At 51.4% G+C, this 16,799-nt stretch overlaps 7 protein-coding genes across 7 annotated transcripts; 4 read left to right on the top strand and 3 right to left on the bottom strand.

Moving 5' to 3' along the window:
• Positions 1 to 241: 241 nt before the first annotated feature.
• MYCFIDRAFT_177203 (uncharacterized protein) lies at positions 242 to 1,503 on the top strand (the record flags this gene model as incomplete). Its single annotated transcript, XM_007931056.1, has 7 exons — positions 242 to 561; positions 597 to 641; positions 683 to 727; positions 756 to 1,097; positions 1,129 to 1,257; positions 1,289 to 1,380; positions 1,406 to 1,503. The coding sequence occupies 7 exons, from the start codon at positions 242 to 244 to the stop codon at positions 1,501 to 1,503; spliced, it is 1,071 nt and encodes a 356-aa protein (XP_007929247.1).
• Positions 1,504 to 2,957: 1,454 nt separating this feature from the next.
• MYCFIDRAFT_78002 (uncharacterized protein) lies at positions 2,958 to 3,833 on the top strand (the record flags this gene model as incomplete). Its single annotated transcript, XM_007930733.1, has 1 exon — positions 2,958 to 3,833. One exon carries the CDS (start codon positions 2,958 to 2,960, stop codon positions 3,831 to 3,833), a length of 876 nt encoding a protein of 291 aa, XP_007928924.1.
• Positions 3,834 to 4,017: 184 nt separating this feature from the next.
• MYCFIDRAFT_86820 (uncharacterized protein) lies at positions 4,018 to 5,577 on the bottom strand. The gene is made up of 4 exons (XM_007931057.1): positions 5,418 to 5,577; positions 5,136 to 5,293; positions 4,412 to 5,074; positions 4,018 to 4,352 (listed from the first exon to the last, which is right to left on the bottom strand). Exons 1-4 carry the CDS (start codon positions 5,490 to 5,492, stop codon positions 4,259 to 4,261), a joined length of 990 nt encoding a protein of 329 aa, XP_007929248.1. The 5' UTR covers positions 5,493 to 5,577; the 3' UTR covers positions 4,018 to 4,258.
• A 309-nt stretch (positions 5,578 to 5,886) lies between these two features.
• MYCFIDRAFT_156029 (uncharacterized protein) lies at positions 5,887 to 7,838 on the bottom strand. The gene is made up of 2 exons (XM_007931058.1): positions 7,322 to 7,838; positions 5,887 to 7,270 (listed from the first exon to the last, which is right to left on the bottom strand). The coding sequence occupies exons 1-2, from the start codon at positions 7,368 to 7,370 to the stop codon at positions 5,988 to 5,990; spliced, it is 1,332 nt and encodes a 443-aa protein (XP_007929249.1). The 5' UTR covers positions 7,371 to 7,838; the 3' UTR covers positions 5,887 to 5,987.
• Positions 7,664 to 9,561, top strand: MYCFIDRAFT_189859 (uncharacterized protein; the record flags this gene model as incomplete). The annotated part of the gene is made up of 2 exons (XM_007931059.1): positions 7,664 to 7,694; positions 8,174 to 9,561. The coding sequence occupies 2 exons, from the start codon at positions 7,664 to 7,666 to the stop codon at positions 9,559 to 9,561; spliced, it is 1,419 nt and encodes a 472-aa protein (XP_007929250.1).
• A 3,693-nt stretch (positions 9,562 to 13,254) lies between these two features.
• Positions 13,255 to 14,458, top strand: MYCFIDRAFT_4165 (uncharacterized protein; the record flags this gene model as incomplete). The annotated part of the gene is made up of 3 exons (XM_007930537.1): positions 13,255 to 13,321; positions 13,410 to 14,213; positions 14,262 to 14,458. Coding segments are annotated over 3 exons (1,068 nt in total), but the record flags the coding sequence as incomplete, so codon positions are not given.
• Positions 14,459 to 15,145: 687 nt separating this feature from the next.
• Positions 15,146 to 16,428, bottom strand: MYCFIDRAFT_78007 (uncharacterized protein; the record flags this gene model as incomplete). Its single annotated transcript, XM_007930734.1, has 2 exons — positions 15,146 to 15,162; positions 15,327 to 16,428. The coding sequence occupies 2 exons, from the start codon at positions 16,426 to 16,428 to the stop codon at positions 15,146 to 15,148; spliced, it is 1,119 nt and encodes a 372-aa protein (XP_007928925.1).
• Positions 16,429 to 16,799: the final 371 nt, after the last annotated feature.

The following is a 16,799-nucleotide window of genomic DNA, read 5'->3' on the forward strand; positions in this document are numbered from 1 at the left end:
CCAAGTCGGGATGACAACATGCAAGAAGTAGACAAACAGTCCGATCAAAAATCGTTCGAGGAAGAGAAAATGAAGTGGCTGGTCAATGGTATTTTGTTCCGAAGCCAAAGGTATGCATGTGGGGAGTCCCACAATGAACGGGACGAAGCAATGATCTTTTCTAGTTACACCACCAAGAATATAACGCTAACTCCAGACCACCATCTACAATCGCCGCCGATGCCCGTTCCGTATTTTGATCATGCCGACAATCTCAACTTCAGCCTGGGATGCAGTGGTCAGCAAGAAGAACAGTGATACACCCGTTCTCAGAAAGTCTTACTTACCATCATGTCATTCTTTTTCAAAGGCCGTTCACCCCTTCTTTGGAGTCTTCCACCCCAACTTCTCACATGCCGCACAATCTTGCTGCGTCTTCGGGTCCCAAATCTTGCCACCCCAGCATTTCTTGAGAGCACAACCAGCCTTGTTCTTGGTCTCCTCGGTCGCGTCTTTCGCCATCGCTCCAGAGTTTTGCCAGGCGACCATACAGGCGTCAGTTACGTCAACGCCGTTGGGTGTGTGGGCTGCGTTCTCGAAAGCAAACGCAGTTGCAGCAAGAGTGAGGAGGGCAAGGAACTTGAATTGCATCTTGACTTTATGTGTTGATTAAGGATTATTGATGTTGAATACGATAAGCGAGCGTCGTGGGATTGTGTTGCTGTACTGTTGCAATCTTTGGTGTTCTGTGGTCTCTGCTCCAGAACAGGAGGCAGTGCAGTCTGCTTATATCTTTGTGTCATTTTGATGACTCTCCTGATGTCTTGTCCTTGGAAACTTCACGAAGATGTTCGTGCTGTTGCCATACTTGTTAGCATTGACGTCTGTTTCATCAAAGAGACTCAAGTAGAGCCTGGTGGAACATCCCAGCTCGCTGTCAGGGCATTCCTTTTCGGGCAAGAGGCTCTCAGCCGATCTCAGCTCAGTGGTGCAAGGGCCTTCAGACACGAGAATCGAGGAAAGATTACACGCACTTCTCGTGAGAATGGTGACTTACTTGCTGTTATTCGTTGGCTGCAAACTTGGCCACGTTTCAAGCGACATCAGCCTCTTGCAAAGTTTCGGTAGTATCATTATACTTTGTGGAAGAGCCTCCGAGCCCTGGAAGCAGATGATGCCTGTATTGAGTCATCGAACCACGCCGGAGTCACCATCTACCATAAAAAGCTATGCCATCCATTCGGGCTGTGATTGCGACTTGTTATCACGCACAGCGCAGTGGATTACTTACGTTATACTGCCTTGCCAGCGGTTCAATTATCAATATGACTTCGTTGATTGCCTATGTTCTGCTATTCTATGGTCTAAAATACAGTGTGAAAATCCTTCTCCTGCCAAGAAGTCATGTGATAGTCATGTGACTGAGCTGACGCGTCACACTTGTTGGTAGCAGGAGCTCGATTCACCAAGTTATTGATCAGACTTCTCCAACGACAAAAGATCGACGAGTCAACTGACATTTAAGAAAGACTGCCTGCAAGTTGTCTCCGCGAAGGACTTGGAGAAGATCTATTCATCCCCTGGTAGATCATTCCAGTTGTTGTTCTGGAGTCTGACACAGTATGCTCCCACATTTGCAAACCAATCTATACCTAAACAGTGAATCAATTCACAACCACACTTGTTCTCCAGCTGATTGGTGTTGTATGTCTTGCTAGGATTCTCGCATGTCCTGTGCTGATTGATGCACTCTGAGCGCTTTGGTTCAGGTATGTTGTTTGGAACTGGAAAGGATTTCACTCCAGATCGGCGCCTGAGTTTTACATCTTGATGGATCCAATAGTTATTCTTGACCTTGTCGCGATTCTCTTCATTTTTAGCGTTGTCTTCGCACGTGTCGTAGGAGGGCACAGAAGTCGGTTTGGCGATGGCTATGGATGCTAATAAGCCGAGGATCAACTGAGTAGCCTTCATGGTGCTTTGTTGTGGCGGCGCTTTCCAGCGGGTGCTTAAGAATTTTGCTGACCGAGAGTGCTGATTGCTTTCCAGTCGGTTGTCGATGCTTATTTAATCTTCCTATTGTATATAACGGGAGGGAGGCACGCTCGAATATAACGCCTATCGAATGTAGGTCTGTACATTTGCCTAATTGGATGCCCTGGTGGATGTTTCTGGGCACGAGTTGGTGTGTTGGGAATAAGAAACCTCGTATCGATACGCCTAGACCTCTATCTAGGCGCTTCGTACAGCTATTATTAGTGCGATTCGAATATAACTTTAAGCCAAAGTACCTAGTTAGTAAGCTATTTATAAGGCAGAGTACACATACAACACTCATCCATGTTAAGGACAGAATAGCCAGTTTGCGATATTTGTCCTTAGTCTCTTCGATAAAGCCATCTTCAGGTCGCTAAACCCAATGAGTGTAAAGTAATAAGAGAGGTAGACCGTAGAAGGTGCATAGGACGGCACAGAGGCTAGCAGGATGTCATGCATTTAGTCTAGAAAAGACGGATCTCAAATTCTCGAGAGCTAGATGGGAAGCGCTTCGTTCTTATTAACGTTGCCGAGGGAATCTGTAGGCGCGGTCTTTGGTGACGAAGAAGAAAGATCCTAGGTAGTGAAGATTGGCGGGAAAGACCGCGTCTAGACCTATTCTCGACTAGGGTAAGGAGTATGCCTAACTACACCCTAGACATTACTTCATCAACCATTCATCGTTTTCAACATTCGCTACAGGTGGCGACGTGTCTGCTGAAGAATAGGCATTGACAGATTCAGACTGTTTTAGGGACACAGCGCAGCGTAAGTATGTTTATTACAGTTGCCACGCCTTCCTTTCGCCGTATCTCCAAGCATCATCCCGAACATCACCAAATTGCTCTGATAAATCGAAGTATACAGCAAGCTCACAGAAGCAGTCACAAAGCCAGAACGCCTCTATACCCCAAGATCCACTCCCAGACATCTAACAAAAAATGGCATCCAAGACCAACCCCGCTTCCCTCGAACATTCCAAACCATCCCATCCCCAACCCTACACAATCGGCTACAAAAAATCCCACATCCAAAACCACACCTGGCGAACCGCCGAAAACTCTTCCGCCTTCTTAATCCCCCATCTCCTCGCCGCCTCAAACTCCAACCCCACCCTAAAACTCCTAGACTGCGGCGCCGGACCGGGAACCATAACCGCATCGTTCAGCAAATACATGCCTTCAGGGCAAATCACAGCCACAGATCTCTCGGAAGAAGTAATGACGCAAGCCCGAGCCCACGCGGAAAGCGCAGGAGTAAAGAACATGACGTGTCAAGCGGCTTCGATCTACGAATTACCGTTCCCAGACGAAGAATTCGATATCGTGCATGCGCAACAAGTTCTCGTGCATCTCGAAAATCCTGTCAAAGCGATTCGGGAGATGGTCAGGGTTTGTAAATCTGAGGGGGGGATTGTGGCGTTGAGGGAGAGTGATATGAGGATGTGGAGTTTTTATCCTGAGACGCAGGAATTGAGCGCTTTTCACCGACTTATTCGGCGGGTTATGGAATCTTCGGGTGGAGCGCCGGATACGGGTGTTAGGCTTGTTTCTTTGGTTATGCAAGCGGGTATCGAGAGGGAAAGGATTGAGGCGAGTATGGGGACTTGGTGTTATTCGACGCCTGAGGAGAGAGCGGTTTGGGGCGGGACTTTTGTCAGTAGATTGCGAGGGGAGGATATGAGGGCTAAGGCGCAAAAGTTGGGGTATGAGGAGAGGGATTTGGAGAGTATGGCGAAGGGGTGGGAGGAGTGGATTGAGACGGAAGATGCGAATTTTGGGTGTCTGCATGGGGAGGTTATTGTGAGGAAGCCTTGAGAGGTAGTGGAGCGGCGAATTGGGTGCCAGAGATGGCAGCAGAAGGGAATTATCTCCTCCGCCACTCAATCCAACAGTACAGAAAGGGCAGGATTTGTTAGTTCCCGTAGATTCGTTCGCATTGATGTTCTGCTGACGGTGAGCATGTATTCAAAGCGAAGGGTCGAAGGAAAAAGCAATGGTTCTGCGAAACGCCATGGCCAAGCATGCCTTGCATATTGACGCATATACGGATCCTGTTCGAGTTGATGTCTGCGAACGTCAGATGAGCCGGAGGTTCAGAAACCATGCACGTTTGGAACTCTCTGATGTGTATTGTGAAACTCTTGTTACACGACGAAAGCACGCTAGAAAAGGTCTGTACATGCCAACTTCCTCTTGTTTGTCCTCTATTTATCTTTCTCCCCAACTTCATACACCCATGTCTATCGTCGGAAAATGGAACCAGGTTGCTTTGGTTGAGGGGTCTTTGGTGGGTTATATGCGATCTTGCGAGTCTTGATGGTCGACCACTTGTATCTGCGATGAGCGTATTAGTAAAGGGGCTATTCGATAGGTCGCAGATCTGGTCCTCATACCTCTTCACCCAGACGGACATAACAAAAAGAGTGGTTCCAATGGCCATAACCTTCCATCCCATGCGCTTGCGGTCGTCCATTTCTGGCTCTGCAGCCCAGTTCAAGAACTCAACAACATCCTTGGCCATTTGGGAGGCTGTCGCAGGAGTGCCGTCCTCATACTCGACAAGACCATCGTAAAGGACACGAGCCATTGCAATGCCGGTACCGGGGAAGTATGGGTTGAAGTTCAAGCCAGACTGTACGACTGCACCAGCCGGTGGCTCTTCAGGATATCCCGTGAGGAGAGAGAAAATGTAGTTGCATCCACCGTGACGACCCTTGACAATCAGTGAAAGATCTGGTGGCAGAGCACCATTGTTGGCGGCACGACCGGCCTCATCGTTTTTGTATGGGGATGGAATGTAGTCGGAGAGCTTTCCCGGTCGCATTTCGATCTCACCCTCATCATTCGGCTCGCCTGGGTACTCGTTCTCCTCGGCCATCACCTTGGCCTCATCCACAGTCATGATGTTTCCGACAAGCTTTCGGTACGGAATTCGGCTGAGAGAATGGCAGGAGGCGCAGACTTCGCGGTAGACCTGGAAACCTCGGCGAAGTGCGGCGTGGTCGAATGTCTTGATGAGCTTCTCGTGTTCCCAAGGGTACTGTGTTGCGTGAAGACTGTGCGGGATGCCCTGTCAGTTCCGATGCCTCAATGCGCCACCTCATAACCATTTCTTACCCTTCTTCGGCCGGTGTCATGGCGTGTGCCGGACGGCCGAATTGATAGTAGTACCATGCCACGGAACCAACACCGAGTGCTGTAGACGATGCGAGGAGGGTGTTGTTTACCCACTGCGAGCCGGCGGATTCGGAAGAGCTTTGCGAGGAGGCATTGCGCTGTGAGGAGATGTCCGTCAGCCCTCATATCTCTCGTATGTATACCGTATATCCCTCGCCACGATATGTCGATGTCGTTTTCCGCTGTCGCGTCGCCCGGGTGCTGGTGTCGGCGTCAACATACCGTGGCAGTCTTGGTGGCAGCGTTCTTGCCAGCGCCCACCGCGCGGCCTGCGCGAAGTGCTGACCGGCTCAGCATGATTCTAGCAGCAGCCTCAGCACTTGAGGCTCGCTACGAGATGTCGGATGGAGGATTGGAGCACTGTGGTGTCGTTATTCGTCGTTGTCGCTGCGTCCTGATGTCTCCGATGAACAGCTCCTTCCACAAAAACGAACACGGGCTGGTCCGCATGATTCAGCTCCACATGATTGGTCAACTGATATCCGCTCTTTGCTGGAGCGAATTGCAGGGAAGATACGTAGCGCATCTCTGACTTCACCATTTTCCACTATGTATTCATCCTGTGCAAGTGTCGGAAATGCTCTCACTATTTCTTGCTGCCAGACTCAAGCGAGGAAACACGTCGATGGAAGCGGAGACGCGTATGGCAAAGAGATGGACATCGAAGACAGGGCCGTGCTGGACAAGAAATGGTCGTGAAACGTCTACTTCGCATACATATCGCTTCTCAAAAGATGCGAATGAAGCATTTCGCGGGAACATTGTCAAACACTGCGATGATTGAGATTGCCATTAAACCCTCGCATAAATGCTATCAAACTCTTCATCGGCAATCTTCATCACATCTTGCCCATAAATCATCTTCTGCACATCGGCATCAGCCCATTTGTCAGGTACCGGCCCCTTACCCGCCTTCAAAGCTGCGAATTGCTTATCTCTTTCCTCCTTCGCAGCACCTTCGCCCAAATGCAAAGCTCGTCCAGAAGCCGCAGCCAGCTCCACGAGCTTATATGCTCGATCGCGTCTCACCTCTTCGTAGACCTTCAAAGCTTTATGAATCGCCTGGGGATCCGTCGATGGCAACTTCGAAAGCACGACCGACAGCACTGCTCCGTCCTCGATCGCCTGTGCAGCACCCTGAGCAAGATGGGGAAGAGTCGGATGACAAGCGTCTCCGACCAAAGCAGTCTGATTCTCCACCCACGTCGGGAGCGGTTCGTGAACACGTAATTTCCATTCGCAGACCTCTCCGTCCGGCACAAGATCCAGCATCTTACGAATCTTGGGGCAGAAATCTGAGAATACTTTCATCATCTCCGGTTTGCTTCCTTTCGTGGTATAGGTGGCTGATGGCGCAGAAGCAAAATGGGTATCTGGTTGTACGGTCGACATGTTGTAGATCTGGTTTGACGAAACCGGGTAGGCGATGATGTGACGCTTCTCTCCTATCCATCTCGTCACAGCTTCTGAGTCAAGGAGTTCGAGGAGTTCCGGGTCGTTTTTCATTTGGTCTCGAGTGAGCATGATTCTGTATGCTGCTTGGCCGGTATCGATGATCTTGGCGTCGATTTTCTTGAGGCGGAGTAATTGGTCCCGAATTGTTGATTTGACGCCATCTGAAGCCAACAAGATATCGCATTGGATCTCATACGGTTCTCCTTCTCGTGGAATGGCAGTAAAAGTAGGGTTTGGGCCGTACGACTTCACTTCCCCTGCCGCAGTCTTGAAGATGAACTTGATGGCCTTCTCTCGCTTGCAGCCTTCGTACATTGATCCCGCAAGTGATGATCGATGACCGACCATATGTGGGTATGTGTAAGCTGATCGCACGTATGTGAGGTCGACATGGCCAAGTTCCTGGTCCGTTGAGCCCTGGCGAATGCTGGTCTCTTTGAGGTCTACTGCTTCCTTTTCGATATCCGCCCATACGCCCAGTCTGTCCAGTATTCGGGCCATGTTGGGCGCAAGCTGAATTCCTGCACCGACGAAGCCGAGATTCGAAGCTGTCTCGTAAACTTCGATTCGTTTGAAGCCTTTCTTTGCTAATGCGAGCGCGGTGGCCAGGCCGCCCATTCCTGGTGTTCGTGAGCATTTGGAGAATGTGCAGTACTTTCTTTACGACCCACCTGCTCCGATGATACATATGTGAAGGTCTAGAACATCTTTGACTGCCATCTTGGCGTTGCTGTACTGTGTTGTGTGCTGTTTGGGTATAAAAACTCGTAGAATATGGGGGCTGTGACCTACACGAGAGACACTCTTATGTATACTACCACAAAGGCTCAAGTACCGTCTTGTCAGGGGACCGAATTCCGTGAATGTGTTGTTCGGCAAAAGTGGTCGGAACCCTTTCTCCACCTTGATTGAGTAGACCAAGTCGCAACCAGAGTCCTTGTTCAAACAGTTGGTCGTGCCCAGTCTTACGAAGACCACGCATCCCGACTTCGCTGCGCCGAACGGCCGAAATCATGTCGGATTTGGACGTGATGGTGCGCGCGAGTTTGGTTGCAAGAGGACCGAAGACGAAGGGGGTCGGATCTCGGCCAACGGCGGCGGCATTTGAAGATTGAAGATTACTTAGCAGAGAGCTGCACGCGTAGCGATGGTGTTCAGTGGAGGTCTTCTGCTTTTCGACGAACAGAGTGTTCGCAAAGACGTCCGAAAGACTCAAGAGGCTCCGTGAAGGCGAATGCTCCCTTCCGTTGGCTCCCGGCATCGTGCTGCGCGCGGGCAGCTGTGATGTCAGAGCAGAGCAGAGCATCATTACCTACACGTACCTCTCGTGTGCTTTCCTCGCGACTATGATTGACTCTGCAGTGAATAGTCCTCTGGGTATTGCAAGCTCCTATTGACAATGCAGTGTTTACGGCGGCGTGCTCTGACCAGAGTTACGCCTCAATGGCTGACAGCCAGCGCAAACTCCTTCCCGAACCCGCGACGATTCCTCTCGATCGAAGAACTGAACGACCAACGACAAGGAAAAGAGCGGGTGGTAATTCTTGGATCAGGATGGGCAGGCTTCACCCTTTCAAGAGCGTTGGACCCCAAGAAATATCAGATCGTGATCGTCAGCCCGAGATCGTACTTCGTCTTTACTCCTCTGCTGGCAGGAACGTCTGTTGGCACTCTTGAATTTCGAACAACATTAGAGCCGGTAAGATCGTTTCGTGGGAGAGGCGTAGGTGCAGAATACTTTCAAGCATGGGCGGACAAGGTGGATTTTGAGAGCAAGACTTTGGCGGTGGAAGAGGCGGTCGAAGATGATGTGCCCTCGCGAGCACTCACGCCGGGCCTAAAGGAGGAGAATCCGACGCAGCAGAAGAGCGCAGCAAAGAAGGGGGAGCTGTTTGAGATGGGATACGACAAGCTCATCATATCAGTTGGCTGTTATGCTCAGACATTCAACACGCCAGGCGTCAGAGAGAATGCATATTTCTTGAAAGATGTTGGGGATGCGCGACGGATCCGTAATCGCTTGCTTTCTTGCTTCGAGATTGCAGCTCTGCCGACCACATCGGTGGAAACCAAGAAGATGCTCTTGAATTTTGCAGTAGTTGGAGGCGGACCGACGGGAATTGAGTGGTCTGCGGAGCTCTATGATATGGTCTACGAGGATATCAAACGGCTTTACCCAGAGCTGGTCCAGTACGTGAAGATCACGGTGTACGATGTGGCGCCGACTGTTCTCGGCATGTTCGACAAGCGCTTGTCTGACTATGCCATGAAGACTTTTGGTCGCCAGGGCATTGACATCAAGACGAGTCACCACATCCAAGAGCTTCGCCTAGATGTGCCAGAAGGCAAGCAGCCGCCGCCAGGAGTGAGAGATGGAGGCTCGCTGTACACTTTGAAGATCGAAGAAGAGGGAGAAATCGGGTGTGGTATGGTTGTATGGAGTACCGGCTTGATGATGAATCCATTCGTCGAGAGCGCTTTGAAAGGAAAGGTCAAGCAGCATGAGAAGAGTCACGGAATTCTCACCAATGAGCGGCTGCAAGTGAAAGACGCGACTGATAAGCCGATTCCAGACGTGTATGCTTTGGGTGACTGCGCCATACTCGAAGGCACCTCGTACCCAGCCACGGCACAAGTAGCATCGCAGAAGGCATACTGGCTTGCCAAGCGACTGAACAAGGGTGACATCGAGCAGAACAAGTTCAATTATCGAAACCTGGGCGTTATGGCGTACATTGGCAACCGAAAAGCAATTTTGCAGAGCGGAGGCGGCGACATTTCTGGACGCATTGCTTGGATGATCTGGAGAGGTGCATACCTCACAAAGACTGTGAGCTGGAGAAACAGGATTTTGATTCCCATATACTGGACCATCAATTGGATCTTTGGACGGGACATCAGCAGGTTTTAAGAGATACAGAGCCATTTTTGCCATCTGCCCTCAGCGACTGGCCATCCAAATGATGATTTCTTTCACAACGTCGAAATTGGCTGAGGCCCTGGGCTCGTCATACAACCTGAGACAATGGCTTCGTATCCTACTTGGGTTGTCTCCACCTACCCGTCTCTTTGTCTTCGTCTGCATCCCCAGTGGCAGTTATTGTGCCTTGCGCACTGCTCGCGTGGCTCAAGAACCCCGGATGCGGACATCTCTATCATACGACAAAGAATACGCGACATGTCGTGGAATTTTGCGAGACCAATTCTAACATACTGCCTGAAAATCCCACCCAACATCAAGCTAGGCAGTCGAAAATGGAGGACATTGGGCAAAGCGCCAACCCGAAAGATCTGCTGTCAAATTCGGAGCTGATCAGGCTTGCACTCCAAGAGGGTCGCGATCCGCGAGAAGAAGATCTCAAAGTCTGGGACAGAAAAGAGAACTGCACTTCCGATGTATGCTGGACTTGTCAGCTCCAGTTCCCAGACCGGAAGCAGCAAGGGTTGATCAATCCTCATTATAATTACTCGAACATCGTTAACGAGGAAGAGGCGGCATCCAAACTTCGCCCCACCACCGAAGCACTCCTGAACAACTGGAACGAGTTGTCTGTTCTTCGGAAGAAATGGGGCAATGCAATTCTCAAGCGGTGGACACGCTGGGACAAGACTCGGCGTCACAACACTCTGCGTGAAGCATCCCCAAAAATTGCCAGCCACCGATGGGCACATGTCGATCATTGGTTTAATGCATCGTGGGGTCAATGTCCGGACCCAGAAGCTCGCAACTCTCCGGCTGTGCGGCAGGCCATGCTCCTTCCGTGGCTCAACCTTCGGGACCTTGGAGACGACAACACGAACTTGCTAGCGCTTATACATCACCGTGTCCTCGACAAGCCTGAGGAATGGATCGTCTTTGATACTGAGCAGATACGCTTTGGACGAGATAGCGGCTTGCTCGAGACCGAATTCAGTCCCTTGTGCGTCTCAGTCTGCCATGTCGATTACGGCAGATCTCGCCCGTTCAAAATTGATGAGCTCCATCGCGGCAACATTTATGGGTATCCGATTGCCGCGCTGGTTTTCGAGGCCCAAGCTCTTTTGTATACCTTTCTGCGAAACGTAGTCGAAATTATCGTGCGTCCCCAAGGTGCTTTAGAGGGCGCCGACAAATGGGACGAGGCGGCCAGTAAATCGTTCCCTGGCTCCAGCTCTGCTCTTGAGGGACCTTCACGGCCTGCGCAGTTTTCCAAATCGCCGACATGGAGTACGGAAGAATCCTTAGCTATCGCGCACCGAGGCATGGAAGATGCTGAGGCCGAATTACTCCAATTTCAGACCGACCCAATACATGCTCAGACGGAAGTCGATGAGATGATTCAATCGAAATTCTGGCAAGATCTGCAAAGCGATGAGCTGACCAAATGGGATACTGCAGCTCTGGCGGTCTTCGAGCCTGCGCTACGCCGCGCTGTAATGTGAGTCGATCAAGCCCGAGGAAATGCCTTCAGCCAGATGTGGAAGACCAAGACAGTATTCTCTGAAGTGGCAGCATTGCCTCACAACTCTGATCAGGAGTGGTCAGTCTTCAGAACATTGCTAATTTCTACGCTCGTCGCTTTTAGGTGGGACGCCATAGGAGTACACATCCAGATTATTCAGCATTTCGAGGAGCGTAGGTTATTCCCTGCACTCGTCGAGGAATCCTTGCAGGCTTTGTCAGTCTATCTCGAAAAATGTGCCCCCATGGTCGTTCAGTTGGACATCAACAGAGTTCTGTCCACAAGTCTCGCCTTTGAGGCAAGATTTGCTCAGCGCATCTCGAAGGGAGACGGGAGGCCTCCCACGTACAAAGACCGGATGAATCTCCTCAACAAGTACCGAGAGGCTAACTGTATGAAAAAGTCGGATTGGGACAAGGATAAACTCTTCTGGGCCGTCTCTCAATTATGTCGATGGGAGCAACCACTGTCGCCGCTAATGCGAGCAGCAAGTGAGTACCTCATTGAGTCAACATTCGGCGCAGACATTGTTCCTGAACTGGATGACACTCCTCTCTTGAGAGTTGCGGAAACATTGGAAGCTCTGCAGAAGCTCAGAGTCATGCTTTTGGGCCGTCGCCCTGGTTTTCATCAAGAGAGAACATTATATAATCGCATGCGTTTCTCTGAAAAGCCGCATCATGTCATGACGACTATGATGGCGAGAGATTCTCACTACACGAGTGGCTGCCCAGCCTTCAACAGTCTGTCGGAAGATTACGGTCAATGGAGTGAAGGCCATTCAAATCAGATCAAGGATGCACTTGGCAAATTTGCAGCTTTAAAATATCCCGGTAGTCGTGCCAAGCTTTCGGAGCCTGCCCTGGAGAAGGCCATTGAGTGTCGAAAGGCTATGAAGAAGTTCTGGGAAGTGGTACGCGAAGCACAAATCGATCGTTTGCTTGCCACGAACACGGCCGTCTCGCCTGAGGAAGTCGAGTCAAGCAAAGAAGTCTCGATTCTGCAGCTGTACAAACAGGCCGACGAGGAGATAGACAAGCTACAGCATCGACTCGATATGACCCGAGCGAACAAAGCCTCCGCCGCAGCCGCGCGCGGTGCTAAGCGTGATGCTGCCGCTGCGGAGGTGACAGAGATCGAGAAGCAAGGCCGGTTTCCCAACTCGGACCTGCCGTCGCCACCAAAGCGGCGAAACACGAAGAAAGATAAAAAGGCAATGAAAGGTGCGAAGAAGGTCAACGCGGGTATCCTGCAGAATGAGCTGCCCGAGCCTCCTGCTCTCGAAGCAGATGAAGACGACGATGCGCCAGAAGAAGCACCACAGACCGAGCCCGAAGCAATCCCCGTTGGCAAGGATAGTTATAAAGTGTTTGCAAAGCTCTGGCCGTTTCAAAGCATGACGCATGATGGCGGATCTTGCACTTTTCGAGATGTTCGTGCGGCTATGGAAGATGCTGGAATGGATGTCGTCAAAGTCGATGGCTCGCATTTCCATTTGAAAGGCGAGCGTGGTGAAGTCACTCTCGTGGCTCCGCATGGCCAAGATTCCATTTCCAAGGCGTTGGTTCGATGGAGGCGCATTCGGTATGGACAGATACTGCGAAGATGTCTGGGTTGGACTTTTGAGTCGTTTGTGGAGGTGAAGAGGTGATTCCAAGGGCTCTTTGAAGGAGGGGAGTAGTCGTGTTAGAGGATGAGGAATTACTACGTGTATAGTAGCTTAAACATTGAATTTATTAGCGGGCAACAGGTGAATGAAGTGAACCTGACCGCGGTAAACTTGCCTCATTTGGGCAGTTGTCGCCAAGCCCGAGAGAGGACTTCTGCATTACTAGCCGTCTCATTTGTGATCCACCAAACGGCAACACCATCACTGATCTTCAGAGAGGACATCAGCCTGATGCAGCGGCAACAAAGCTGAACGCTTTTGGGGGGGATTCTCTTCGATGGATCGGCCGAGGAAGTCGGAATGCTACCAGGTGTTGTTCCTCCAAAGCAATCTGACCATGGATCACCACATGCTCATCACGGCCAGTCACCTGCACCGCAACGCGTTCAAGATGCTGAGCTTCTTCCTCATCGCAGCTGTCTGGTCGTTCCTCGCCTTCGCCTTCGCCTTCACTTGCGCCAGCCCGACAGATGCCCGGTGGAAGTGGAGAAAACCGCTCCGATTCACCCAGGAAGGCACTTTCCAGATCGCCGTATTCGCCGACCTGCATTTCGGCGAGAGTATGTACCTCCTCCAGACATGCTTGCGTGGACGTCGAGCTGAGCTGACCTGACGCGGATGCTTGGGACCCTTGGGGGCCGGAGCAAGATGCCAACTCGGTCGTCGCCATGAATCGCGTGCTTGATGCCGAAGACCAGCAACTGGTGGTGCTGAATGGGGACTTGATCACCGGGGAGAATGCCTACCGGTTCAACAGCACGGCAACGATTGATCAGATCGTGGGCCCCATCGTCAGAAGAGGACTGCCTTTTGCGACCACCTACGGCAATCACGACAGCCAATACAATCTTTCACGTGATGCAATCTTCGCCCACGAGCATCGCTACCGGAACTCCAGGACGAATCCGATGATTCGAGGTGGCAACGCTGGTGTGACTAATTACTACCTTCCAGTCTATCCTTCGCACGGCGGGCGAGAACCTTGCCTGATTCTTTGGTTTTTCGATTCCCGAGGCGGCCTCTACTTCCAAGAGCAAGATGAAAATGGCGATGGAGTGGGCCAACCGGACTGGGTCGACCAGAGCGTGGTGGAGTGGTTCCAGGAATCCAATGCTTTACTCACTCGGCGATATCAACGGACGATACCATCGCTCGCATTCGTTCACATCCCGACCAACGCAAGTGCGGCACTGCAAACTGAAGTTGGAGTCGACCCAAACACCGAGCCTGGCGTCAATGACGACTACCCGTTGGCGTCGCAAGCACAGGGCTGGTGTCCGAACGGCACGGATTCTGGCTGTGATTACGGAGGGCAAGACACTCCGTTTATGCAAGCCATAACTACAACACCTGGCCTAATGGCTCTCTTTTCTGGTCACGATCATGGTAACACCTGGTGCTACAAGTGGGATCAACTTGTGCCTGGCATGGTGGTGGCAGGCAATGGCCTCAGTGAGTGTACGAGCTGTATTGTGATAGACCTTGGACTGATCGTTTCAGATCTGTGCTTCAATCAGCATTCAGGATACGGTGGCTACGGCACTTGGACGAGGGGTGCCAGAGAGATTCTCATCACAGCAGGAAAGCTCGCGAATTGCGAAATCGATACCTGGATTCGTCTAGAAACGGGCGAAGTCGTCGGATCTGTCACATTGAATTCGACATATGGCAGGGACTTCTACCCAGCTACTCCAAACGCCAATAGCAGCTGTCCGACTTGCAATTACACTATCGTAACGCCCATGGCAGGCTCCGAGGACGATATGCCTCAGAATAGGGCAAAGTCCGTTTTGGGTATGCGAAATGCGATCTGGAATAAGATTGAGCAGTGGATTGAGATATGCAGAAAAGCTGGAAGACGTCCATCGCACGCGGGACTCAGGTAGCCACTGCTGTGAGGTATTCGACGCTGACACGTATGGCTGGTCCCGTTGAACAATCCATGTGCATTGGATACGACCATCAAAGTCTACCCGAGAAATTACCATCGACGATGTCAGCCCATCCACCCAACCGCCTTCATCAGCACTCGTTTCTGGTCGTACTTCTTCCCATCAGCGTCGCCAGCGAGCATCACAGCGGGCCGGGTGAGCATGAAAATCTCCTTTCCACGCATTGCCAACGGGTCGGCCTGCAACACTTTTCTGTGTTGCGAATGAGCTTCCAAGGTGCTTGAATTGGCATGGTAAATGATCTTTTCCTCCTCGGTCAGCAAGGGCCAGCCAGCCATCTCGACACGACTCTTGCGAGTCAGTAGGCTCCACGAAAGCTTTGCGGCCTCTCTCATCAGCATCATCAGATCATGCTCTGCCTCCCAAAGCGCTTTTTCCAAAACGAGATATTTGACAATGCTTCGCGACATTTGGCTTGCTGCCAACTCGGCACTATGATTCCGGCTTGCCTGGGCCATTGTTTTCAGAGAATTGATCCCTGGAGTTGCCCTGTGTCCTGGAGGGTCCAGCAGTCGCAACAGCTGACACCTCCAAGCCTCTGCGTCTTCGGAACTTCCTGCATCATGCTGTCAGTAGGCACTCCAGACTGTCCTTCGCATCTACATCTACTTACCCCGACGGATCAATTCGCAAATCGACTGCGCGGCATCACCATCGGCATGTTGCAACAATTCGTGCTGCTGGCCACACGTTCCGGCAAATGCAAAGAACGGACTGCAGAAGACGGTGCCAAACACTTCAAAAGACACTATGGTCGAGAGCATCAGAGCAGATGCTCGTCCCGGTTGGCGAAGGTCCTCATTTGCGACGATTGCCTCTTCCAATTTCCCGAGAGACCCAATACAGCCGCTTCGTTTCAGATGCGTCTCAACCCGCCCGAAGCGCTCGTGCTCCAGGAGTATTTCGAGAGGTAGCAAGGAAAACCGCTCAGCCCAGTCCTCAATGTCCAGCATGAGATCTTTCATCTGTCTCTGGATATTCTCCGCCGAATCCGGTGCCCAATATGCCGCTTCTAGGGATTTCATCGCACTGGCCTGCAGGTCTCGGATCGCTTCTTGCTGTGACTGCACTCGGGTTTCGTACTCAACAATCTGGGTATCGCGAGCGGCCACGGTATCCTCCAGTCGTACAGCAAGATTGTGCAGCTTCCCGATCTCTGTGTCACGCTTGCGGATGACCTCGTTCTTGCGTGCCATCTCGGCCTCATGCTGCTTCTGCAATGTGGCCATGCGACTCTCGGTCAACGACGCTTGCTCTCTGCGCTCTTGCTGGAGCCTATCATGGCATTGCTCGCGCAGGTATTGAGTCTCCTGTCGCACGCGGCCATCAAACTCCTGCCTCAAGTTGGTGTTTTCTTGCTGCAAATGCCTTATGCCATTTTCGTAATTCATGATGCCTTGATAGAGGCGTTGATCATCAGCGAACAACTGGTCGATGGCGGGCTCTTGAGCATTCGCATCAAAGTGATTACGCACCCAAGCTATCAGATCCGTCAGCCACCCAAACGATGCTGTTACTGCAGATTGCAGCTGGAAGCGAGACGCAGCTTTCTTGTGGCGTCCTATTATTACGGACTGAGACTCTGGACACCTCGTTCCTATGCTCGGCTCGGCTGTGAAGATCCCAAAGGTAGAGTGTGATGCAGACGACGAAAGGGGCACTGCGGCGTGGCTGTTGACCTGAGTCGAACAGGTTGTTTGCGGAGCATCCGTCATCGCTATGTCTCGCTTATGGAAGTTCGATATGACTGGCTTGCTGCTATTCCGACTGTCCGTGATGAGTCTGAGAAGGCTTCGCTGATAGCGCTAATCTGAAGGCTGTAGAATACTGTAAGTGCTTGCTCTTGACTTTGGATCTACGGGATCTCACGGTTCTGGATTAAATACAGTTCCCACAACGGATGCTTCCAGTCGCGCTTTGTCTTGCCGAAGCTCTTTCTGAGACCATGCGGCTCACTGCATGTCGGAGTCGTCATTTATATCTTGCTGAGACACAAACGACAGAACTTCGGATACACGCACGGAGTGTACTAGCCTGTTCTACCGCATTGCTTTTACGGAATGAGTCGCTTTCGGCAAGCCCCACG

Source organism: Pseudocercospora fijiensis, assembly GCF_000340215.1.
Source record: "Pseudocercospora fijiensis CIRAD86 unplaced genomic scaffold MYCFIscaffold_7, whole genome shotgun sequence".
In the NCBI taxonomy this organism is placed as follows: Eukaryota; Fungi; Ascomycota; class Dothideomycetes; order Mycosphaerellales; family Mycosphaerellaceae; genus Pseudocercospora; species Pseudocercospora fijiensis.